Below are 26559 nucleotides of genomic sequence, written 5' to 3'. Positions count from 1 at the left end.
ATATGTGGACCCGCATAGGAGTAAGTAGGGAAGGAGATGAGAGAGGAATGGCGGGCCCACATGATAGGTGCTGGTTAGCAACTACGTCGGTGGTTTATCACAAAAATGGTATTCTTGACCTTGTGTGGCTTGATTAGCAAATTCGTGAGGATCTAAATCTGCACTTTTAGAAGTTTGGGACCAGATAGCACCACCATGTAAGTTTAGCTACTTTGTGTGGCCCTTTTACCAAGTTTAAAGACCTAGATATGCATCTTTGAAAGTTTGGAAGCTAGCTAGATGGCACCCACATGACATATTCATGTCAAGCGCAGAGTTAGCATGCCACACCGTATAGAGCAGGTTCTAACTTGTTTGGACAGTATTAGAGCCCGCGACTAGGGACCCCCAAAAAAAAATGAAGTTCTGAATGGAACCATCTCTTAAGTTTAGGGACTGCCAGAATGTTTTACTGAAAAAAAATTAGATATGTAGCAATAAATTTGTACCTACTGCCACTACGTAAAAAATGTTTTTTAGCAACGGGACGAATTTTTTGTAGGGGGCGGGCTGGTGATAGAGCCGCCCCTATAAAATGGTTGCCAAATGAGCCGTCCTTACAAATGAATTTGTAGGGACGGTCGGTGTTATAAGCCGCCCCTACAAATGACCCGATTTGTAGGGGCGGCTGGATAGCCGCCCCTACAAATTGACCGCCCCTACAATTGATTTGTAGGGGCGGCTCAATATCCAGCCGCCCCTATATATTGATTTGTAGGGGCGGCTCAATATCCAGCCGCCTCTACAAATGGACGCCGAATATTAAAAAGTAAGCACTAAAATTCAAATTTGTAAACGACCTTGGATGAAGAAACAATCAAAATGAAAGTTGTAGATCCCGAAAAGTTATGAAACTTTGTAGTTGACAACTTTTTTAGTTGAGATCATTTACTACTTGAAAATACTGTTTGAAATTATTGTTCCCGTTTTGGTCCTCTAATTCGGAGCCAATTCTTAAAATTGGTCTGGTTTTCGCATACGAACTCCGTTTCGACGTTCCATATATGCAAATCGATCAGAAAAAAATTTCGGATCCATCCATCCCCGGCTTTGCCGGGGGTTCGAAAATTTTAGATTGGTCAAAAAGTGGTCACAAGATCATTTTTTCGTGGTCACATGCTTTTTGTCGATTTTGAGCACGTCTTCTGAAATTTCCACAGGCCACGTCTTTCACTTGTTTGAGCTCATATTTTCTGTGGTTACTTCTTTTGTGCTCCTAAGTGAAGAAAAATATCAAAAAGAAAAAAAAAAGTCAAAATTTCCCAAAAAAACAACGACACCTAAAAAAATAGAAAAAAAGAGGGGCAAAAGAGGAACAATATCTAGAGGAGCACATAGAGAAGGTCAAACGTTATTTTGGAACACTAATTGATTTCTGATGAAAAAATCATGAACATAGAAGTTGCAGAACTTATCAAGATCTACAAGTTTTATTTTGGTCATTTCTTCATCCGATAAAGTGGTAATAACATTGTTCACAAAATTTACATATCTCTCTTATAGTTTCATAAACAATAAAAGGGATATGTAACATTTGTGAACAATGTTACTACCACTGTGTCGGATGAATAAATGATCAAAATAGAAGTTGTAGATCTCAGAAAGTTATGAAACTCTATAGTTGACAACTTTTTAATTTGAAATCATCTTGTCAAGGAAAATTATGTTTGAATTTCTAAAATTTGAAATTTAAATTTTGTAAACGACCTCGGATGGAGAAACAACCAAAATAAAAGTTGTAGATCTCGATAAGTTATGAAACTTTGTAGTTGACAACTTTTTGATTTGAAATCATATTGTCAAGAAAAACTACGTTTGAATTTCCAAAAATTTAAAATTTGAAATTTTTAAACGACCTCGGATGGACAAACAGTAAAAATGAAAGTTGTAGATCTTGAAAAGTTATGAAACTTTGTACTTGATAACTTTCTCATTTGAAACGTTCTTGTCATGGAAAACTACGTTCGAATTTCTATTATTTGAAATTCAAATTTTATAATTGACCTTGGATGGAGAAACTACCAAAATGAAAGTTGTAGATCTTGACAAGTTATAAACTTTGTAGTTGACAACTTTTTCATTTGAATTAGTTTAGGGCCTCAAACAATCAATTTATGCTCAGTTTTGTATAATACATGGGGAATCAAAATGGATTGTGGACACAAGTGAATGTGAGGTGTAGTGGTAGAGGAGATGGCGTGCGAGAGAGAGGTCGCCGGTTCAAATCCCGATGGTGTGGTGGCCCCTGGTGGGGACCTCCTCGGTAAAAAAAAAATTGCTATTTTTTTGCCCCTTTTTCATTTCTGGAAATTGATTTGTAAGGGCGGTTCAATATCCAGCCGTCCCTACAATCGGATTTGTAGGGACGGCTGATAACACCAGCCGCCCTACAAATCGATTTGTAGGGGCGGCCTGGAAACCGCCCCTACAAATCAGTGATTTTTAGCCACCCTTTTATAGGGGCGGCTGGCAAAACCGCCCCTACAGATGGTTACCAGCCGCCCCTAAAAAACCTTTTTCTACGTAGTGTGCCTTACTGGCAACTATAAGAGAGAAAAATCTTTAAAACATAATAAATCTTGTTGTTCAATTGCTGGTTTAGCTAATCAGAAAGCTGGTGCCAAGAGTTAAACTCTTTAAGTGTGAGACACTATTTTGCTTTTTGCGCATCACAACACACACTAGCATGTATGTACGCAATACTCACCCATATAAATACACGCACACGTACAGCATACGCTTACGGGCACCTTCACTTATTTAGCTTTGAGGAAGAATTCTTGAGGCATGAGACTATTATCATGGCTACGTGATGATGCTACTGGTGGAGGGAGAGAAGTGTCAGCTGTTGCCTCGTCCTCTACAATGAACACTGCAGCCATGCCCATGGACAAATGGAAATCATAGTGGCAATGCATGAACCACATCCCTGTACAACACAGAAAATTAGATCAATAGGTTGTTACCTCGGCACCAACAATGACGAGTGTCTGCGTTGTACTATGTAATTCTAAAAAAACAAAAAAAATAGGTGTGATATCCTATACAGGTTTTCATTCCACTGAAAACAAGTTGTGGACATATATATATTTCTATCGGAGTGTTTCAGTGCATTTAAAATTCAGACTACAAGCTGAATCGGATATTTGTATGGAACAGTAAGCTAGTTTGCAAACCGCCCCCCCCCCCCCCCCCCCCCCCCCCCCCCTTTCCTGTAATTCAGACTTATGATTGTCATCACAAGAATTGTAAAATTCTTCCTGGTACTCTCCAAATAGGTTGAATCCAAACTTGAAAACTGTAATGTTGTATGTGCATGTAAGGACGCGAGAACATTGTGTAAATAAAATAAAAATGAAACGTGTGTGCACGGACCTGGATTGTCGGCGACAAATCTGACGGCGACCCAGCCGAGCCTGGGGACGAGAACGGTGTTCCTCACCGCCGGATCCACCAGGTTGTACCTCGCCACGTCCCTCGCCGCGTCGTAGTTCCCAAGCCCCTGGGCGAGCACGAACATGTCGTGCCCGTGCAGGTGCATCGGGTTGGAGTCACCCTGCCACATGGCCGTGCTCTGGAACACCACCTCCACCACGGCGCCGTGCCGGAACCGGCGCACCACCGTAGCCCTGGCCGTCGGCTCCAGCTCCTCCTCCTGGGGCCCCGTCGGCATCAGGGCGCTGTCGGTGAAGTTGAACATCCTCGGTGGCCCGTCCGGAAGCACGGTCACCATGTCGTCCATGCTGCTTGTGTTGCGGTAGTACGCGTCCAGCATTGATGTCTTCAGATCAGGCAGCTCGAAGGAGACGTTGTTCATGGTCGCCACGCTGATGGTCTCGTCGCTGCCCCCCCTCTTGCAGGACTGCTGACCTCGCCGCCGGCAGACGGATCCGAGCCCGAGCGTGACGAACATACGCTCGTCCACCTGCGCCGGTACTGCCGGCAGGTGCTGCGCGTGTCGCCGGCGCAAGCTGGTCAGGTTGCCGCGGAAGTAGAACGACGTCATCATGTCGAACTCGTCGGGCATCTCGGGCGCCACTGGAGCATCATCGGATCTTGGACGACGACGACGTGAGCTCAGCGCGGCCGCCGCGCCATTGCTATGGTTGTGGTTGCTGCTGTACTTGTACAGCACCGTCGCTCTTGTGGCGAACGCCGGGATCTGGGGGTCCGGCGGCGGCGTGAGGATGGGCTTGGCGACCATGTAGTAGGACCTGTCAGGGGGCGCGTCGGCCACAACCAAGGCGTCCACCGTCTCGCCGGGCGAAATGGCGAGGATATCGGTGCTGTAGGGGTTCACGTAGTTGGCGTCGCCGGCGACCACCGTGAACTTGTGCCCGGAGATCCTGAGATAGTACTCGGAGAAGAGGGCGGCGTTGATTACTCGTAGTAGGTATGTCTTTCCAGGCTCCATGTCCAGCACATACCCATCCTCCACGGCTCCTTCACAGTTGAAGAGATCTCCAAGCTTGCCATTGATGGTGGATGCACTGGGCTGGTCATCGAGGAAACCATGAACGAAATCCCTGTCCATCTGTTCAAGGTCCATCTCCCACCACTCCCCTGCCATTAACACAAGACCGCATGAGCAAAACCAGTTCAAACATGTTCATATCAGATGATCTATAATGTGAAATAATTCATGAACCTATCACGATGGGGATCTCCTTATGAGGCTTCGGAAAGGGATATGAATCGACGCCGCCATGTCTTGGCCGGATGATGAGGGCTCCATGGACGGTACCACGGAGGCTGAAGACATGAGCGTGCCACCACAGCGTTCCTTCCTGCCCGGCGACGTCGAACCGGTAGGTGAAGTTGTGGTTGGGCAGGATGGGGCATTGGGTGATCATTGGCACGCCGTCGGCCCAGCAGTTCAGCTGCTGCTTCACTCCGTGCCTGCAAGGGAAAACACAAAACAAAAGATTCAGGAAATGGAACTGATGAAAAAAATGCAAAATGAAAAGCGTGACCATGATGACTTATTTTGTTAAAATGAAATGTGGTTGAAGAGTTGTACATGTGGAGTCTTTGGATTACATACCAATGTATTGTCATGTTGTGGGGTGACTGATTTACAACATGAACTGTTATTGAGTCGCCTTCAGTGGCTTCTATCATCGGCCCCGGCAACTGCCCATTCACCACGGTGACCAGGGTCTCCCTGCACAGGTGTGTCATCCTCATCTGGCTCACCTACATATACACATGCAGGTTCCTACAAATCAATCAAACCATACAATGGCTTGTTAAAAGTTCAGAACGGCAGTGCTGATTCAGAGTTTTCAGAAAAGTAGCAAATGTGCAGGCCAAATTGAGCCATGAAGAAGCATTGGTTACCACAAAGGTTTGCTCGATGAGTGCCGCGGATGCTCGTGTACTCATGGCGATGAGGATGAAGACGACCGCAGTGACCGCTGCAGCCATAGGAGAGAGGTTCCAGCTCTCCATAGAATGCATCTCTGTATGGTTTGCTGTGCAGTGTACAGAATACATGTATTGGAAGGTACTAGCTAGGAGTAAAAGTTAAGTGGCTGCGTTGACGAAGAACTAGACAATCTTGTATGCATGTGTGCCAGTTGAATGCGTTGATCGAGATCGCACATCATTAATTGTGTGTCACTGGAACAACCGGCAACAGATTCAGTGTTTCTGGTTACCTGTGGACTGCCTCGTGGTATACAATAGCTTTTAATCCATCGGTAAAAAAACAAAAGTCTAATTCTCACTTTTCAAGGAGCCAAATACTTTTAATTAACCAAAGTTATATAAAAATTGCTAACATTCATAATACTAACTATTAGATGAACCAATGAATTTATTTACATAGTAAATTTATTTGAAGATATAAATATCTATGTTATTTTTATAAATTCAGTTAAACATAAGAAAAAATTTGACTTCGCTCAAATATAGAATTGCTTTTTTCTTTTGGCATCGATGGAGTATTTCACTATCCAAGTGTGGATCTGATGTATTGCTTGACGATGCATGTCTACTTTCGCATAGACTTTTTTCCACTTCTTTTTAAAGAAAAAGATAAGCTGCATGGGTTAATGGATCTGATCAGCAACAGCTGATCTGGTTGCATTGGATCACAGTAAGACGTGTTGTTTAAATGAACTGCGTCTATCTTTGCATATACCTATTGCTATAGCTATATCTCCATATCCATATCTATATGAAAATCTATTTATCTATTTATATCTTCTTTAATACTAAAACAAATATTGATTATTATGTTGTCCATCCTCCACCTCCAAAGTTTTTCCTATGTTATATGTGCCTCCCTCCTTAGGAAGCAACGATTGGTTTTCAGTAGAAAACTGGAAGCATAAGGGAAAAGATGTTATAAAAATAACGATAAATAATAACAATAATAAATGTGAAATTAAAAGGAAAAAAGTAACATCATGGACCTCTGAACCCTTGACCTTTCCACCCGGAGGAGGATTCCCACCATCAAAATGTTATTCCAATTAAACTTGTCACATTATAACCTCATTCCACTACTACAAACCGATTTCAAGAGACATTGGATTGGATTGGATTGACAAAAACGGGTGCATTAGTATACTGCCTCTAAAAATCACCTAAGGCTCAATTTGGCAAATCCAGCCTCTGTAAATCAATTTTTAGAGTAAGCCCCTTAAAATGTCTATCTTTGAAAATAGTTCTATTTTTAGAGATGGCCATCCTAAGAGGATCACCTTTGAAAAAGAAACACATGCCCATTTAGCTACCAAACCCTAGAACACCCCTTTTTTTTGTCCTAGCCTCATCTCTCTCTCGTTGTAACTGTGAGCACCCAAGAGGGGAGGTGAATTGGATGTCTAAATTCAAACTTAAAATCTAGGGATCAAAATAAACTACCATTATATAAACCATAAACTGCGGTAGAATGATGTGCACTAAACATTTTTTCTAGTGTGCTCTATTTAACCCACAACCCACAAAGAGTTTTGCAACCTAGAGCCGGTCCTATCAACTATAGCCTATAATTAATCTGGGAATGTAATTAATGGACGTCACACAGGTAAAGAACAAGTGGAGGTTAGTATATATGGTAAGTAACCAGCTCAAGTAAGAGAGGGAAAACTCCTAAAGTCGCGATGATGTATACCATAGTTTTGGTTGCCAAATTGTAACACATAGTCCACGTTTTAGATACACTAAGGTAAGCTCCTGATCATAGTGTTGGATTTGCCACACAAGACTTCCACCCACTAAAAGCTAATGTTGTGAGTCAAAGTGTTACCATCACAACCCGATTGTTCTTGTCACCTTAATATTGATATGTACACTACGAAGCTTCTCCACACGAGGTAGAGGGTCTCTACATCCCCTAAACAATGATACGACACCACTCCACACCAAGAACGGATGGTCACCAGCTCGAAGGCTACCACAACTTCACCGGAAGGTCACAAAGATATCAAGCACTCTAGATCACCTTGATACAAGGGGAACATGTCCCAATACCTCAAAACTCTCAAGATCTATGACCTAAGCTAGTCTCATATGGATGTACTCTTCAATGTTTTATGAGGGTGGATGAAGTGCAGAAATCCTTGCTATAACTTGTAACAGCTTGCGGCACTCCAACACACTCAAGGTAGTGAGGCAACCCCATATATCTATGCACCACTGGATGATCCATTGGGTGGTTCTAGATTCTGCACCATATCATCTAGTAGGGTATATTTCTCAGTTGACTATTGAATCTTTACTTACTAACATTGATCCCTCCTTACAGGAACATTCGATTCCTTATCCTTTGTTTCCCGCAGTATCATTTAGAATCACTGGGTGGTCCTAGATTCTACATCATATCATCTAGTAGGGTATATTTCTCAGTTGACTGTTGAATCTTCTCTTATTAAAGTTGAACCCTCTTCACCGGATGATTCACTAACTTATCCTTCATTTTCCACCGTATCATCCAGCGGGGTTTCGATCATTTATCTTGACCATTGCCATGGCTTTGATCTTCATCAGATGATCCATCATGTTGCTCCTATGCTACACCGTATCACATAGTGGGGCTTGATCTTCAAGGTATTCAACTATGCCAACTCTCTGATGTGCTCTGGATGATCCAACATGTGATTCATTTCTTCACTGTATCTGTAGCACCCCAAGTCAAAAATCTACTTGAAGCCCAGCTCCTCACGTGGAACGGGCCCACATACATGTATCAACTCTTACACTTGCCCTCGCTTTGTGTGAAAGGGTTAACATGGAGGTGCAATGTTTGGAATGACAAGGATTATAAGCTAGTCCTCACCATCCTAAACTTCTCTAAGGTGGTAGAAAACCCACCAACTATAACTCATCATGTACCACATGGGCCAACAACACTTCTACCAGGATGGGGTGATACATTCACCCCTCTTAAAGGTTGTCACCCTTTGAAGCTCACTACATACGCAGGAGATGCCCAAAACCACCCCTTGGTACACCCCTTCAGAGGCACATGTAGCAAGGTTTGATGCTTTGATACCATCTATAACACCCCACGTCCAAAATCTACTTAATTCCTAGCTCCTCACATGGAACAAGCCCACATACATGTAGCACCTCTCTTACCTTTTCTCCTCGCTATGTGTGGAATGACTAGGACTATAAGCTGGCCGTCACCATCGTAAACTTCCAAGGTGGTACTAAAACCATCAACTACAACTCCTCATGTGCCTCATGAGTCAATAGCACAACTACTACAAGCTTCTCATGGGCTAGGGTGTTACAGTATCATCCAGTGCGCAGTGTCTTCCTAGCCGACATACTAGAGTACACCCTATGATCCAGTGGGCCTAATCATGTGATTCGGTGAATGCCCTTGCGGGGAAGATTCTTTGTTTCTTCTCCATTTCAACTTGGATCTTAATTAAACTTTAAAATTGCATCCCTAGAACCTATTATAACTTGCCTAATGGATCTTCAGCACTTATGTTAGTCATAGGCTTGTGTTGTCATCTCAGTTACCAAAACTAAAAGATATAATCTTGGGCGCAAGACACATGATCCTTACATTCTCCCCCACTTCAGTGATTTACTACAACACAAGCAGCATGTCTTAAGTTCATCTATCATGTACTAGGTTTGCCACTATCCTTACAAGAACACATTTCATTAAGAGAACAAGCAAAATAATAATGAGTAAGCATCATATCATGGTCATGTTTCATATCATTACTATGATGCAAGGCATGGATCAAGGTTCCTTATTTGAGAGAGATGATGATTCAAATTGATTTACATCTAGCTAGGCAAACCTAAATTCATGCACATACGTGCCGAAGCCACACAAGATAACCTTTCCATTTACTCAATAGTGTGTTTGAACTAGGCCCCAAGACCTGAGGGTCTTAGCTCCACATGTTCCAAGCCCATCAGTGGTGCGTGCTTTTCCGCGACCATGCATGTCTGCCACCCTTGGAGGAGGGCATCCATGACACATGACCAACTAAAACCATAACGGTTGTTGACTTATTAGAGCCACTACAGAAAAGCTTCATAGTGAAACCCTACTATTACACCTTGGAAGTGTAATGTGAGAGTTATAAACCCTGACACATGGAAAATAAAGACTTGTTGGTAAAGTTGTACATCCTCTAAAGAGTGTCTTTATTATAATAGTCATGCTCTCGGTCATAAGTGGCCCGAATCCGTTCTGGTTACTTAGTGCTACTTATGGTTTGGTTATGATTAGTCTTGATGTTACATTTAGTTACTTATACTTGTTGCTTAAGCACAATCTAGTTACTCAACTTGAACAAAATAAAATATGACCAACTAAATTTACTTATTACAGTAGTTCAATGCATCTAACTCATGTTGTACTTGTTAAGTATGCTTATACTTGCAAACTCAAAATAACGGATGGGTACTAGATGGTGGTGATGTCACTGAGTTTCCTTAGGATTACTAAGCAATTGTTCACCAATTGATGTCCATGGAGGCTTCGTCAAGATAATAGTATTATGTTCAGTTGTATTTTGTTAAAGAATAAGTCTCTTTTTGATAGCTTTTTAAAATCTTTGTAATAAATGCATTGTATTTGGTATTACCTTATTTTGTCTCTGTACATTTGAATTGACTTACTAGGCACATATGGTAAGAGTCTTGTTTCATCCTTAAAACTAGACGATACTCTCCGCGTTGCTACGGGAATTGCAAAGAATTTGGAATGAAATTAAGTGGAGATGATATGAATAGTTTGCATTAAGAAGTTGGAAGTTAGTGGAATGACATGGCTATTAGTGGGAGATGATGTGGATAAATAGTGGGAAATAGTGCGGATGGCTTTCATGTTGAGATATAACTTGTAGTGGGGATTAGCTTTATAAGAGATATATAAAGTGGGTGTGACAACAAGCAATAAAGCTCTCCTAGCTAGACATAGGCCATAGTGTACCTGAACCATTATTGGTGCAACCCATCTAATCTACTATGCATGATTCGTTGAATTAGTCATTGGAGGTAAAAAAACTGGCATGGTCCCCTAATCTAGCGATTGTTGGTCTATCGAAACTCCAAACTAAAATAGTCCTAGCCGGATCTTGAAATTGGCTTGGCCAATTTGGTCAGTGTTGCGACATCAAGCTCCTCCACATGCTGCACATGATGTGCTCAAGTATTGGGCGCATCTAGTTCCAATAGGTCTAGGTAAGAACTATCTTCTTATCCCCATCTGTTGTGGTTGGAGAAGGTGTGAGTTGCTAGTGTTGAGGACCCCCAAGGCCAATAGTGGGAGGATGTGGCTTGGTAGTATCGCTGAGTGATGAATCTGGGTAGGTAAGGGATTGCAAAAAAAATGTGGCGATCATACTAACATACTTGTGGTGATGGACGTCATGGCAATGTTAGACGAAAGATGACGTAGGTAATAGTCCTCAACCAGCCCACTGCACAAGATAGAAGGCAATGATGGTTCATGAGCGAATGCCATCGATCAAGATCAACTAAGCGGGGGACAACCTGGACTAGGATCGATATGGAATGGGTGGGTTGTCATGCATAGCAGCTATTTCAGAGCCTTGTTTGTGTGAACTGGTGGAAAAGTCATCCCTTTGCAAACTATACATTCATACCCCCACCTCACTGACCCCTTTCTAAATCAATTGGTTTCTTCCTTTCATATTCACAGTTGGAGGGATATGCTAAGCCTACTACAAGAGCAAATGGTAGAGCTTATAGCTAGGGATAGGTCTAGCTCTCCAATAGTAGAAATAAAGGACACAACAATGGTTGGCAGCAAGGGAAGGGCTCTCAAAATCTACCTCTGTTTGATTAGACACCAGTCTTGTATGTGATGATCATGTGTGGCATGTATCATTTGGGGGGAAGAGAGATAGAGATAGAGATAGAGATAGAGATAGAGATAGAGATAGAGATAGAGATAGAGATAGAGATAGAGATAGAGATAGAGATAGAGATAGAGATAGAGATAGAGATAGAGATAGAGCGAGCTTTTGGCTATTAGTTCTGGCATTAGCGATAGCAGAGTGTGATAATTAAAGAAAGGAATAGGAATGAAATAGAAATGGCAATAAAAAATCTATTTAATGGCCAAGATTAAAGGGGAATAGATGGGTCAGGAATTAAGCCACGGTTGAAGACAGATCTGGGAGGGGCCTCTGTCCTCTTCTCGTCGCACCTCTGTGTCACCACCATCATCGTCGTCGTCGCTGCCACTGTTGGCTAATCCAATCTTGAATCCATAGTCTTCTTGGTGGTAATGGAGTCCTCTAGTGAGAGCATGAGCTTGCCTGCTTCTTGTACTTACTAAATATCTTTTCCTCTCCTACTTTCATTATTTGCTTTGTTTAGAGATCTATCTTGTTGAAGGTCTTGTTTGTTAAATCCTTTCCTCATGGGCAAGGGATTTTATCGCCCAAATCCCAACCAGTCCCAAGGAAGGGATTAATCCAAGATTGAAATGGAATTATAGTGAATCAATATGTCGCACATGGTTTTAAGAACAAAACCAGATACACACCATATGTGAGCCCAGGAAGTCAAATATCATATATAGCTACAAATAAGGGTAATATCAATAGACAATGTTCAATATATAACGTACTTAGTATAGAGAATATAACCTTAGATAGCAAACAGCGGAAAGACAACTTCGATCTTTGGGTGAAGACTCCAATTCCATAGGGACAACTGACTGGTTGATCACAAGCCTAATTCCTCCAAACTCTAGCAATCTGGTACCCATCTAGGATTTTCATCCAAATATTTGAAAAGTAAAGCAAGCGTAAGTACATATCATACTCAACAAATATAACATGGGGTTCATGAGGCTCAAAAGGCTGACACTGGTTTAACTACGATTAGTTTTTAATTATCAGAATTTTAGCAAAGGAGTAGCAACAAGTTTATCACAAGCCCATATAAACACATGATCAGGTAAACATGAATAATGAATAGCATAAACAGTAGTCATTAGTGAGCATTTTCATCATCGGTATCATCTGTGTTCATCATCTATTCCGTAAATGTTCGCTCGTGACCGTGAGCACGGCTGATATACCAGTTTTACACTCTACAGAGGTTGTACACTTTCACTGTGAGTCGTGATTTACCCTTTCGCCCGAGGTGATCATCCTCTTGACCCACTACCAAGAAAGGTCGGCAAGGTTCACTATGAAGCCTTTCAAAGGTTCGTCTAACAAGTTAGGGCCATTAGATTTACTCGGCAAACAGAAATAGCAACCCCCTGTTGAATGGCGCAATTCCATCATGGCTATACACATAAGAGTAGAGGTTGTCCTATACCCGATTCGGTAAGCCATTCTTACGCTAATAAAAGTAACCTCTAACAAGCTAGAAAAGGTCCTCATACTGAGCTAAAGCCAGAGCCATATAGCCCTCACAGTTGTACTGTAAGTCCTGGATGATCACTTACAGATAAGTCCTTAGGGAGAGAAATCTAGAGCACCATAAAAATAGCCCAATGCTCTAGCCCCCTGGTTTCATGTTGCTAAAAAGCATCTTTTAATGTTTATTGCATATTACATTAGTCAAGTTACAAGATCATGGTTGTAGTTGAGCACTAGCAAAGCTACCCAATGCAATACCCATAGGTATCAAGGCACAAGGTACAAAGTACTAGGACATCCTTAGTGGTTGTTAAGGTATACACATGTAGTATGAATTAAATGATTAAAGGTGTATAGGACAACAAGGATGATCCCATGTTATACTTGCCTTAAACTTAGATCCTTCTTCAAGTCTAAAACTTTAAAGATCTGCTTCTTGATTCACCACGTATAACTCACCGACTGGACAAGATCATAAAGCACCACACAAGCATCCATGTAATCATACACGAAGCAAACAATAGATCTAAATTAGAACAATACACCAAACACAAAATCAAGATGAAAAGTTTGTAAAACGAATCTACGTCTCACTACGAACACGTAGACGCGAAAAGCACGCTAATCGGAGCTTCGGTGAAAAAGATACATCTACTGATAGATCTGCTTTATACGTGGAAAAGAAAACTATAGGCTTTATTTATTTTAACTATATAAAAGCTTATATAAATTGAATTAAATCAAATTTAGATTCGAATTATAAAACTAAAGTAAAACAAATCATATTTTATCTATAAAATCTAGTTGCATAATTATTATTCAAATTAGAGTTTAAACCATGAAATCCCAGAAATAGTGACATGGTAATCACTGTTACTAACGCGTAGATCTCATTGCTATGAATCTAACGCAACTTGAATGGGCTAAAACGGAGCTAAAACGCAGAAGATATGAATTAAACAAGATTTCCTTTATTAAGATAATAGATTAAATATAACCTTGAATTTTAAAAGTTTAAAACATACAAAATAGCAGTATGAACATGTAGATTATGAAATTATGAACCTAACGTAAGTTGAACGGATCAAATTGGAGTTAAAACAGAGATTTTATGGCTAAAACAAAATCAGTGGCAAATCTGTAAATAAGTGAAAACGTATTTTGGATCGAAACCGAAGCAACTACGCTTTCAAAAGAGCAAAACGTAATCTATGATTACGCTTTGGACCACTCGTTAGAATCTAAATAGTTGTAAGGGGATTTTTGTAAAAGAGCCAACGAAGGGGTATGTTCTAATTTGGACTCTTGATTTCGAATCGGACGGCTAAGAGCGGAGAGGGGAAGAGCTGGCCGTCGAAATAGTACCTGGACGGCGATGCCATGGCCGGACCTCGCCGGCGACGTCGGCTTCGACGCTCCCGGTCACCATAGGGCACGGGATGACTTCGGGGAGCAAGAGTAGCTCAAGGAGAGCTCAATGGAGGGCTTAGGGAATGCTGCGACAGCATGGTGGCGAGCGACGGCGGGTTGGGTTGCTTGGAGCTTGCGGCAAAACTACGATGGCGACACTGCAGTAGATAGGAGCAAGAGAGAAGGAGGGGAAGGCGCCATCAGGTTCGTCACCTCATCTCGGTGCTCGGTACGGGCCCCGAATGGCGGTGCATCGGCGGCGGAGTTAGTGGCGGCGGCGGCTGGCTCGACGGAATCCGACCAGGGTGCACGGTGTGGCTAGGGCTAGGGCGAGGCATCTAGGCGTTAGGATTAGGGGATAGGGGTGGCGTACGGCACTAGGGCTTCATTTTATAGGGCGCTTCGCGTGGGGCGCACGGCAAACGGCGAGGTCAGGGCTGACACGGACACTCGGCGCGAGTCTGTTTCGATGACGAGCTAAGGTAGGAGGCAGAACTAACAGGCGGGCTCGGGCAGTCGACGATTGATGGAGCGGGGCTAGGATGTCGGCCAGAGAGAGGAAGGGGGAAATGGGCGCGAGTGCGGTGTCGACTGGGCTGAGGCCACTGGGCTGGCTGGAGAGGGGAAGGGAAAGGAAACTGGGCCGGCTCAGAGACAGCCCACGCAGGTGAAGGGGAAAACAAGCCACAGGAGAGGAGAGGTGGAGCGGGCTGACCCGGCTGCTGGGCTCCGGTGGCCTGCTGGGTTGCTGTGCTTCCAGGCCAGAAGGCAAGGGCTTGCTCTCTTTTTTCCAAATTAATTTTCCTAATACTTTTTCAAATGGGTCTTGAATTCATTTGAACCTTGAATCAAAACCAAACTTAAATATTATTTCAAATATACCTTTCAATAAAGATGAGAAATTTTGGTAAGTTTTCAAAAATAAATTTTTACAACTTTAAAAATTCTTTTATCTTCAAGTTTTCTTTTCTTTCTTTTCTTTAACTTCAAAGTCAATTTTAACTTCATTTGCAAAAGCAATTTAAACCATTTTAAATTCTCAATCAAAACCACTCAACCCAAATAAATCAAATGCAAGGGCATGTATGCTCAAACATGTTGCTACCTTATGATGAATTTTAATTTAATGAAAAATTTTATTTTCCTATATTTCATGTGCACAAAATTCACAAATAAATCATTTTAATCCTGTTTTCAAAAGGGGCAAATTTTAGGGTGTTACACAATACACATGCTAAGGGCTTTATGTATTAGAGTGTTAGATACCTTGTGATTAGTAAACAAAAGAAGGTACCATGTTTATCCCTCAAATCCCAACTAGTCCCAAGGAATGGATTAATCAAAGATTGAAATAGGATTATAGTGAATGTATACACATGCTAAGGGTTTTATGTATTAGAGCATTATATGACTTGTGATTAGTAAGCAAAATAAGATATCATGTTTCCGTGTAAGTTGTGATTAGAAAACTTATGGATTAACACATAATTATATTACTTAGAGCAATGATTTTACAACAGGGCTTATTAGGTACATGTCATTACCATTTTGCATATTTTTGAAATATTCCCCTACAAATTAAGATCGAAGTTGTAGGCATATCGTCGATATTTATTTCTTATTTGAGATATGCCATAGGTTGTGGTAGGATCACCATGAGCATATCTACCCTATGAGGAAAAACACTATAATAAATGGGCACTTGCGTGGGCTCTGCTAGAATATAGAAGACACTACTGGAGACGGCTTCTTTGCTGAGTGTCCCAGACTTTGCCGAGTGTTTTTTATCGGGCACTCGGTAAAGAGGTTGTTTGCCGAGTGTTAGAGAGAAAGCACTCGGCAAACAAATGGCACTCGGCAAAAAAGGTGGTTTGTCAAGTGCCGAACACTTGGTAAAGAATAACACTCGGCAAAGACCAGGTTTATCGAGTGTCAAACAATAACACTTAGCAAAGGGCCGCCGCCGTTAATGGCCGGCAGCCGCCGTCAAACAATAACAAATCGATTTTGTGAAGTGGCCGACTTCGGTTTGCAAGCATCATACATGACAACTTGCGCGAAACCTCCCCATTTTTTTTATCACAGCCTCGACATATGATATCTTGACATCTTGACAAGTTTCATGATTTTCGAACTTTGTTTGCTTTTTATAGAATTTAAAAACAACTCGACCATAAGTTCGTGGTCATGTTTCATGAACAAGATGTTCGAAATTGGTGGTTTGTTCCTGGATACGGCCTCACATTATACTAAATAACATGAATATCATTTTTTCATTCATTTTTTTCATTATTCGAATGACTAGCAGTTATAATTTGAATTATCCAAGAAAAATCAATTAAATGAAATAAATTAAAGAAATATAGAAAAAGTCTGAGAAATGTGCCACATTGGAACATGGAGTACCAGGTATCGTCTGAGGACTACAGAAAAACTTTGGAGCTCAAAAGTGAAAAAAATATGGTTTGTCGAGTGTCAAAAAATGACACTTGGTAAAGGAGCCTCTTTGCCGAGTGTCAGGAGAAGACACTCGGCAAAGGAGTCTCTTTGCCGAGCATCAGGATCTATGGTACTCGGCAAAGATTTTTTTTAAAAAAAATTAAAAAACCCCTCTTTGCCGAGTGCCTGGCCAAGTGGCACTCGGCAAAGAATTAAAAAAATAAAAAAAACTTTGTCAAGTGCCAGATCGGGGGCACTCGGCAAAGAGGGGATTTAACCTCCTGGCCCAGCCGGCCCACACACCGCAAGCACATACACACGCATGCCCGCACTAGTGCCACCACCGCCGCCCACGACCGCGCCGCCGCCCCCGCCCGCGTCGCCGGAGGAGGAGGAGAAAGAGAGGAGGAGGAGAGGAGGAAGAAGGAAGAAGAGAAGGAGGAGGAGGAAAAAGGAGGAAGGAGGAAGAAGAAGGAGGCGCCAGCCCCGCCGCAGCCCGCGCCCGCGCCCACGTCGTCCCCGGTGCTTCCCTAGCCGTCGCCTTGTCCACCGACGCCCTAGCCCCTTCACCACCGCCGCCCTACGACGCCCACTAGGTATGCCCTACCATCGTCATTATCGTAGTATTACTAGTAGTTGCGGTAGTAGTAGTGGTAGAGTGCAGTGGTGGTGGTCGTAGGAGTGGTTGTGACATTGTTATATAAATGTGGTTGGATATAATCTTGTGCATGTCGGCCATCATGCCGTTCATATATATGTGCATGTCGGCCATCGTGCCGTTGGTTTTCTTGCAGGTTTTGGAAACCTCACCATGCAAGGGAGGTGCTGCCGAAATTTTGTATTGACAGTTTTATGTTTCTTTTTTTTGTACAGAAGAGCCCGTCGGAGCGGAGCCGGAGTACCTCGGCGACCCCGATCGCCTTCCTCGCCGCTACGGGTCTGCCTGCACCGTGTCGCCTCGCCACTTCACCGACCCACCATGGCCTCACTAGCATGACTCCACCGCCACCCTAGGTATAACCCCTCTTTCCGTATCATGGTCGTAGATCACGTAACCCAGTTAGGCGTCTCCCATTCGAAAGAGATACGGTAGGAAATATGCAGATATTTCCATATCTAAAACCATATCTAATTCGAATTGTCCACGTTTTTTGGACAGCCCGCGGATGCGTAGGTGGGGTTAGTTTCCATGCTCTGCTCCGATCCGAGATAGAGTTTCAGCATCATCTCCCTATTGTTCTTCGGATACACACTCTCCCTAGCAGGACGTGTATTTGGAGAACAGCGGGGAGGTGCTGCCGAAATTCTGTCTCGGATAGGAGTAGAGCATGGAAACTAACCCCACATACGCATCCTCGCGTGGGATTAGGACCTATCCTCACCTATTAGATAGTAGGAACGTCGTGTAGATGCAATTGATGTTTATATTACTCGTCGGCTATATATGTTAGAGGATGGAGGACCATGAGCGGATGTACACGGTCCGCGCAAGTCAAGGTCCAGGTCACCAATGAATGGATCGACAAGACCGATGCTTTCTTGGAACAGGGCATCTGGCGTGGCTGCTAAAGGAGCGAGTAAAATTTGTTGTCCCTGCAGCAAATGTGCAAACAGGAAAAGACAAACTGAAGAAGGTCATGGGGGAACATCTTTGGAAGAATGGATTTACGGTAGACTATACCCGATGGGTCTACCATGGTGAAGCCGATTGTATGAGAGAGGAGGTGGTGAGACCACGCGTCAAGGATTATGATGCTGATGCTGGGGTAGCAGACATGTTAAATGACTATCACGAGGCACAGTTCGCTGAAGGACGTACAGAGGAGGAGCCAGAGGCAACCGCAAAGGCATTCTACGACATGTTTGCCACGGCACAGAAACCCCTTCATGGCCAGACAAAGGTTTCTCAACTGAATGCCATTGGACGCATATTGGCGTTAAAGTCTCAGTATAGCCTGAGTCAAGACGCCTTCGATGGTATGTTGACAGTTATTGGCAGCCTACTTTCAGAGGGTCACCTTCTATCAAAGAGCATGCACAAGTCACAAAAACTCCTTCGTGCACTTAAGATGTTGTATGAGCAGATACATGCTTGCCCGAAGGGGTGCGTCCTATTTAGGAAAGAATATGTGGAAGCAAAGTACTGTCCAAAGTGTAAATCCTCTAGGTTCCTAGAGGTAGATTCTGGTGATGGCCAGAAGAGGCAGCTTGACATTCTCGTGATAATCCTACGGCACCTTCCGTTCATACCAAGGATCCAACAGCTATACATGACCGAGGAATCCGTGAAACAGATGACATGGCACAAAAATGGCAAACGATACAATCCTGACAGGATGGTACATGCATCCGATGGTGAAGCATGGACCCACTTTGATGGCATTCATCATGAGAAAGCTAAAGAGGCTCGTAATGTATGTGTTGCACTGGCAACTAGATGGGTTCAATCCTTATGGAATGATGGCTGCCCCATACACATGTTGGCCCGTGTTCGTTATCCCCCTCAATCTCCCCCCCCCCGGCATATGCTTTCAACGACAGAACATATTCTTGTCGTTGATAATTCCTAGGACACTCGAGGAATAATATGGGATGTGTTCATGGAGCATGTGATTGATGAATTGGTCCATGCTTGGGAGGAAGGGGTATGGACATACGACCGAGCTACAAAGAAAAACTTCAAAATGCATGTTTGGTACCACTACTCCCTGCATGACTTCCTGGCGTATGGGATATTCTGTGCCTGGTGTGTTCACGGGAAGTTTCCATGTCCAGTATGCAAGGAAGGTCTGAGGTTCATTTGGTTGCAGAAGGGTGGTAAGTATTCATCGTTCGACAAACATCGGCAATTCCTCCCTCTTGACCATGCATTCAGACGAGACATCAAGAACTTTATGAAAGGTGTCGTAGTGACAGACCCTGCACCACCGATAATGACTGGTGCCGTAGTTCGTGAACAGATAGATGGTCTCGTGGTCAATCCAGAAGGTGGTTTTGTGGGATATGGAGAGCAACATATGTGGACTCATAAGTCGGGCTTGACTCGGCTCCCCTATTTTGATGACCTTCTCCTTCCACACAACATTGATGTAATGCACACTGAAAAGAATGTCGCCGAGGCACTTTGGGCAACAATCATGGACATTCCTGACAAGTCAAAGGACAACGTTAAGGCTAGAGTGGATCTAGCAATGTTATGCGATAGACCAAACCAACATATGAAGCCTCCTAGTCACGGCAAGACATGGAGAAGGCCTAAGGCCGATTTTGTCTTGAGCAAGCCCCAAAGGAGGGAAGTACTAGAATGGATGCAGACGTTAATGTTCCCTGATGGGTATGCAGCTAATCTGAGGAGGGGAGTGAACTTATCTACTATGCGAGTCTTAGGGATGAAGAGTCATGACTACCACATATGGATTGAGCGGCTTCTTCTGGCTATGGTTCGAGGCTATGTCCTGAGCATGTCTAGCTAGTGCTGGCAGAGTTGAGCTATTTCTTTCGCCAGCTTTGTGCCAAGGAGTTATCTCGGACCGTGATTGCTGACTTGGAAAGAATGGCACCTGTGTTGCTCTATAAGCTTGGAGAAGATCTTTCCACCTGGCTTCTTCAATCCTGATGCAGCATTTGATTTTGCACCTCCCAGTATGAGGCACGAATGGGGGGGCGCGTGTAGGGCCGTTGGTGCTATCCAATCGAGAGATGTCTAAAGGTTCTTCGAAAGAAATGTAGAAATAAATGCAAAATCGAGGCTTCCATTGCAGAGGCATACATTCTGGAGGAGGTGGCGAACTTCACAACAACATACTATGGTGACAACCTCCCTAGCGTGCATAATCCACCCTCTCGTTACAATGCTGGCGAAAATGAATCGAACCTCAGCCTTTTCGAGGGCAACTCGGAAGCGCAAGTGCATCGACCCCCAAGACCTTGAATCATGAAGAGTGGCGCCATATCATGCTATACGTGTTGACCAACCTTGATGAAGTGGCGTCCGTACATGCAGTAAGTTCTCAACGAACTTGTTAAATACGCCATCACTATTCTGCATCCAACCCCCTTGTTTCTCAGTTGGTACAGGGAATTTCTTCATGAATTCTGGCGTCAATCAAGGGATCCTACCCCAGCAGCAGGTAGATACCCTTCTTAGATAGGGTGCGGGAAATGGAATGCTCGATTTCATTTCTTGGTTCAAACGGAAGGTACCAGTCCAATTTAGCTCGTACTTAGTTTGACATTCCAAGTTAATCGTACATGTGAATAATATAACGATGTATCCTGCTTGAGCTTGCAGGGCCAGAGGGATGCATCTATGCGTGCCGAGTTGAGACAGGTTGCCGATGGCTTTGCCTATAGGGTCAGGTCATTTTTGGTTATGACGTGAATGGATATCGCTTTCGCACAACAAGCTACGAGCAGAGTCGGCCCAATCGAAGAACCACAAGTTCTGGAGTTTTTACGCCCGGCGTTGATGAGGTCGAGTATTATGAAAGAATTGAAGAAATATATGAACTCAAGTTTCATGGTTCCAAACCTTTTAATCCCGTCATATTCAAATGCCATTGGTTTGATCCTGAAGTAACGAGACTGAACATATTCTAATCTTGGGCTAGTCAAAATTTGACATGATTCCGTCTTACCAGGAGACGATGTCTATATTGTGGCCCAACAGGCCACGCAAGTTTATTATCTCCCATATGCATGTCAAACCATAAGGCATCTTAAGGGTTGGGATATTGTGCACTGGGTATCGCCACACGGTGAAGTGCCTGTCCCAAATGATGAAGATTACAACTTAGACCCAAACACATATGACGAAGAGTTCTTTCAAGAAGAGGGACTAGAAGGGAGGTTTGAGATAGACTTAACCGAAACGATCGGAATGGAAGTAGACAATGAAACGGTTATTGAAGAGGACGCTGGAGATGAGGTGCAAAATGTGAAGGACTTACAAATGCTTGAGCGATTACATTTAGACAATGACAATGACAACATTGCTCATTCGGATAGTGTTGATTATTTCGACATGATTGATAGTGATGATGAGACTTATGATCCAGCTAATCCCGATCATGAAGATTATTTCTAATACATGTAATACTATGTTATTTTGTAATTACGTTTTGTTTATTTTGCATCTATTTCTAAGTACTTCTTGTTTATCTGTGCTTATTGGTTTACTCTTTTTAATTGCAGGTGATTGAACAAAGATGGTGGGTGGTGGGATGAGGAAGCTAACGTCCTTGTACCGAAGGACAAGGACCACTGCACCGGGGGAGAGTAGGAGGAGGAGCAGCCGCAGGAGGGAGTCGTCGCCTATCGCCCCGTTGGTGAGGAGGAGGAGGAGGAGCAGGTGCCCAGGAGGACGCCGAGGAGGCATAGGAGGACGACGAGGAGGGCAGGAGGACGCGCAGGAGGACGATGAGGAAGGCGACAGCGGGGGTTTCGCTTCCTCTAGTTCAGTCGAGCGTCTACTTGCGAGGTCCCGCGAGCCTCCCTCAGCGACCGATACCTCGTGAGAGACGCCCGCTGATTCGACCCGAGGGGGAAAAGTAAGTAACTTTAGATGTTATCACTACTTTATATGATATGTTGAAAATCAAAATAGAAATAATAATTTTTCTTAATCACTTGGGCAGGAACTGGACGATTGTGGCGAGTGGAGGTGGTCACACACGCCAAGTCAATGGCATCCTCGGTCTTCTGTGCAAGGAGCACTTCCCTGGCCTGGTTGAGTACGCCGGAGTGACTGGGGCCGGCCTACTCGTTTGACCACTACGCCGCCGCCCCCGATGCTGCAGATCGGGCCCGCAGGGTATTCAACAACAAGGCGGAGCGGGTGAAGCAAGAGCTGTGGGTAAGTCTTCCTCGCACTACATTGCTCAATACATTCTTGAAATAATGAATGGATACATCGTGTTTGTATGCAGGATTTCTTTAGATGCCAGGACGGACATGAGGCCAGGGCGGATGCGGTGGCTACCAAATGCTGCAAAAAACTCATCGTGGACATGCATTACGAGGCGCGTATCCAGGCCATCATAACTTACCACGGGACCGTCCTTGGAACGAAGGTCACCAAAAGGGACGCAAGATCCATGATGCTGACCCAGGACCAGTACCTGCAGGTAAATACAGAACATTAATACTGATTCCTTTTGAGATTAAGTAGGCTTAATTTCATCTTCTGATATGTCATGTACTTGATGGCCTGTAGATGATTCCTTATTGGTGCGCCGTGCATCCCTAGTGCTGGGAACAGATGGTGGACAGGTGGTGCTCACGCGAGTGGGAGGAGACGCACAACTTGTGCCGGGAGCGGCGTTTGATGATGCCAGGTGTAGCACACCATCAAGGCAGCCGCAGCCTTAGCGGATACGCAGAAACATGGGTACACAAATTCATTTATTTATTCTAATGCTCAATTCTGCATGATTTCTAATCATCTTGCATTTTTTCTCGCAGTCGGCGTCACATGGTGGCCAGCCTTGCTCCATCTTCAAGGCATTTGCTATGGCCCACAAGGGCAAGGCGACGTCCGACGTCGACTACAACCCGAGGATGGGCCCGAGGCATACAGCAATGCGACCGTCCACAACCGCCTCAGTGAGTACACATCGATGGCAAGGGAGGTCCATGGGTCAGAGTACGATCCGAGCACCGAGGACCTTGATGGAGAAGTCGTCATGAGGGTGGGAGGAGGCAAGAAGCATGGGCGGTACTGGATTGGCGACGGCGCAATCGACTCGGCCGCTACTCCCAGTCTCTCCCAGATTCGAGCAAGCAGCACGAGCAGGAGCCCGGCCATACGACCTCGGCAGGACACTTCACACCACCGGGTGGAGGCACTCGAGGTTATTCCTGGTTTATTCGTCGTTCATTGGTTTTTTCATACCTTTCCTTTGCATTATTGTAACATTGGGGTGAATATATTGTAGGCCCAGCTAGGAACAAGAGAGGAGGATACGGGAGCAGATGCAGGCGAAGATGGAGAGGGTGGAGGCCGAGCGGGAGGCCGAGCAGCGGAGGATGGCGGAGATTCTTCAGTACATGCAAAGTCTTGGCGCCGCTATGGGTGTAGCTCCGCCACCTTCGCTATTCGCTCCACCTCCACCTCCTCACTATTCTACTCCTGTGAGTATAAATGTTTTAGTTTGTATGTTCATGCTTACGGTCAAACCTAGTGGAGTATGAAAGTTTTATTCATGTATGGTATATATTTATCTTGTCTCACACATGCAATCTCTTCTCCTTTGTGCAGAATCAATCGGCGGCATCGAACGATCCTCATGCTTCAGCGAATCCTTCACCAAATCAGTGATGATACTTGTGGTTGTTAATGATACTTCTATTTGCAATTGTGGTTGACGATGATGGAGCACTTGGATTGCTTGTGAATTTATTTATGATATATTGTGAGACATGTGACGTTTGTGATATATATGTGACGTTTGTGATATATATGTGGTGTTGGTGATATATATGTGCTGTTGATGATATATATGTGATGTTAGTGATGTTTGTTATATATATCTTCTGTTTGTTTGGATGGGATGTAAAAAACAAATAAAAAAGGTTGTTTTCAGTCACTTTGCCGAGTGCAATGGCCATGACACTCGGCAAAGTGACCATCTGGGAACTACCTGGGAACATGCTTTGCCGAGTGCAATGGCCAATGCACTCGGCAAACATCACATATTTGCCGAGTGCCATGGTCCAGGCACTCGGCAAAGGTCGCCACTTTGCCGAGTGTCGCCGACAAGACACTCGGCAAAGTGGCCACCTTTGTCGAGTGTCTAAGTCAATGGTGCTCGGCAAATCAGGTACCTTTGCCGAGTGCTTGACCTTGACACTCGGCAAAGCCGCCGTCACGGTGGCGCTAGCCGTCACGGCCACTTTTCTTTGCCGAGTGTCAGATTGGCACTCGGCAAAGCCTTTGCCGAGTGCCCGATATAATGCACTCGGCAAAGAGGTCTTTGCCGATAAACTGTTTACCGAGCGCCCTTTGCCGAGTGTAACACTCGGCAAAGGCTTTGCCGAGTGTATATCGGCCTTTGCCGAGTGCCTCAGGCACTTGGCAAAGAATCCGCCTCCGGTAGTGAGAATGTTTGTGGCCATGGAACAATATTGAGCCATGCAAGAGGGGAAGAGGTCGGGGATATCTTTGTATTGGCATATTTCAATTCCAAAAAATTGTAATGGCAAGGATCTAATTAATCCTTTAATAAATAGGTTGAGAAGAATGATTGTATTTTCATGCAACTATATATTTTATATGTATTGAGATTGCCATGTTTGTATAAGTGTGTATGTGTTGAGATGGTAGTAGCACAGATAAAGTGGCATGTAATTATGTGCCTGGGATGAAAAAAATCTCCTATTTTGATTGACCCATTGCTAGGGTGTTCTCTTACTCAAAAGAGAAGACATGAGATAGTATAATGACAGCATATTTGTGCAGTCTTTTTATTAGTACAAGAGTTTTTTTTATTTGGGCATTCATGTCTCTGGTAGGTTTGTTTTGAATGTATTGGGTTTTCCTCAAAATAACTTCTATATTTGGACTCATATCTATTTACATAAGCATGCCTTTTTATACTATGGCTGGGGAGCTTTTGGCAGCTTTTACTTCTCTAGAAAACTTGAAAAGCTAGAAACTCCGCCAAACAGGGTAGCTTCTTCAAGCTGACAAAAGTTCCAAAAGCTACATTTTGTACTAAAAGTAGAGTAGCTCCCTCAGAGCAGCTTCCTGAACTTTTACAGAAAGCTTCTCCGGGAGGAGCTTTTGGAGAAGCCACAGCTCCCCAAACAGAGCCTATATCAAAGCCATCACATCTGGTGCTAAACTTGATGACACATCAGCTTGTGCTAAAATGTGAGAAGTAACCATTTCTAGATCCACATTAAATTATTGTAGAATCGCCTTTGATGGTGAACTGCACGTTGTGTGGACAAAATTCAATTGCATTGGGGCTTGTATGTACCCAACCCCCAACTGGTAGAAAACCTTGTAGGTACCAAATGCAATGCACTTCATTCACAAGTTTCATTTACACAGGCTGGTGAGCAATCTCATACAAGTTCATCTATTCACAGTTTGGTACCTTGTGGATGACCTAACTTATATGGTTGGTTGAGTTCCATAGTTTTATTGAAAATGTAGGTTTATTTCCATCTCTTAAGTTAGGTATCACATTGGTTTAATTAAAAAATTATGACTAAAAATTGTCCAATCTGTACAAAATCTGCATACCTCTTTTGGTTCTTGAAAGTCAGCCTGGATGTTGAGAAAGTTGGCACATGCCATTTTTGCTCTATGCTATGTTTTGAACTGTTTTGATCCAAATTTATCATATGGATATAAAATTTTTTATCATAAATTATTATTATTTTCCATAAATGCATGGCGATCTTCTGAAAATAAGCTCATATGGTCTCGTAGCCCATCATTTTTGTTTAAAAGATCTGTGCAATTAATTCTCTCCTTGCTTCACAACCATCAAGGCTATTGTGTAGACATCACTATCAATAATCAAAATCATAGGCTAACTGGTCCTTCATGTATTTTTACATTATTACTTTGATATACCATTTTCCAATAGTTCTGCTTTTGAATCTTGATATAGAGAGTTGCTATTAACATATAATTTTAGGGCCATGCCATTTTTTGAAAGGCATTCACTTTTGCCTTAATAGAGGTTGATCCACACATTATGATAGGGGAAATAGTGTTGTTAGCTGTTACACAAAAAGGCAATGTACGGCCAAAACACAAATTTTTGATAAGGCATTCATACTGATAGGAGTAGTTGTTACCCTTCAAAACACAAAAAGGCAATGCACG

At 43.5% G+C, this 26559-nt stretch overlaps 1 protein-coding gene across 1 annotated transcript; it reads right to left on the bottom strand.

The window, feature by feature from the left end:
* Nucleotides 1-2795: 2795 nt before the first annotated feature.
* LOC136489477 (laccase-15-like) lies at nt 2796-5499 on the bottom strand. The gene is made up of 5 exons (XM_066486096.1): nt 5380-5499; nt 5084-5235; nt 4688-4938; nt 3415-4602; nt 2796-2968 (listed from the first exon to the last, which is right to left on the bottom strand). The coding sequence occupies exons 1-5, from the start codon at nt 5497-5499 to the stop codon at nt 2796-2798; spliced, it is 1884 nt and encodes a 627-aa protein (XP_066342193.1).
* Nucleotides 5500-26559: the final 21060 nt, after the last annotated feature.

The sequence above is a fragment of the Miscanthus floridulus genome, chromosome 10 (genome assembly GCF_019320115.1).
Source record: "Miscanthus floridulus cultivar M001 chromosome 10, ASM1932011v1, whole genome shotgun sequence".
Lineage (NCBI taxonomy): Eukaryota > Viridiplantae > Streptophyta > Magnoliopsida > Poales > Poaceae > Miscanthus > Miscanthus floridulus.
The sequence above is the reverse complement of the archived record's forward strand: the minus strand, read 5'-3'. Positions and strand labels throughout refer to the sequence as shown.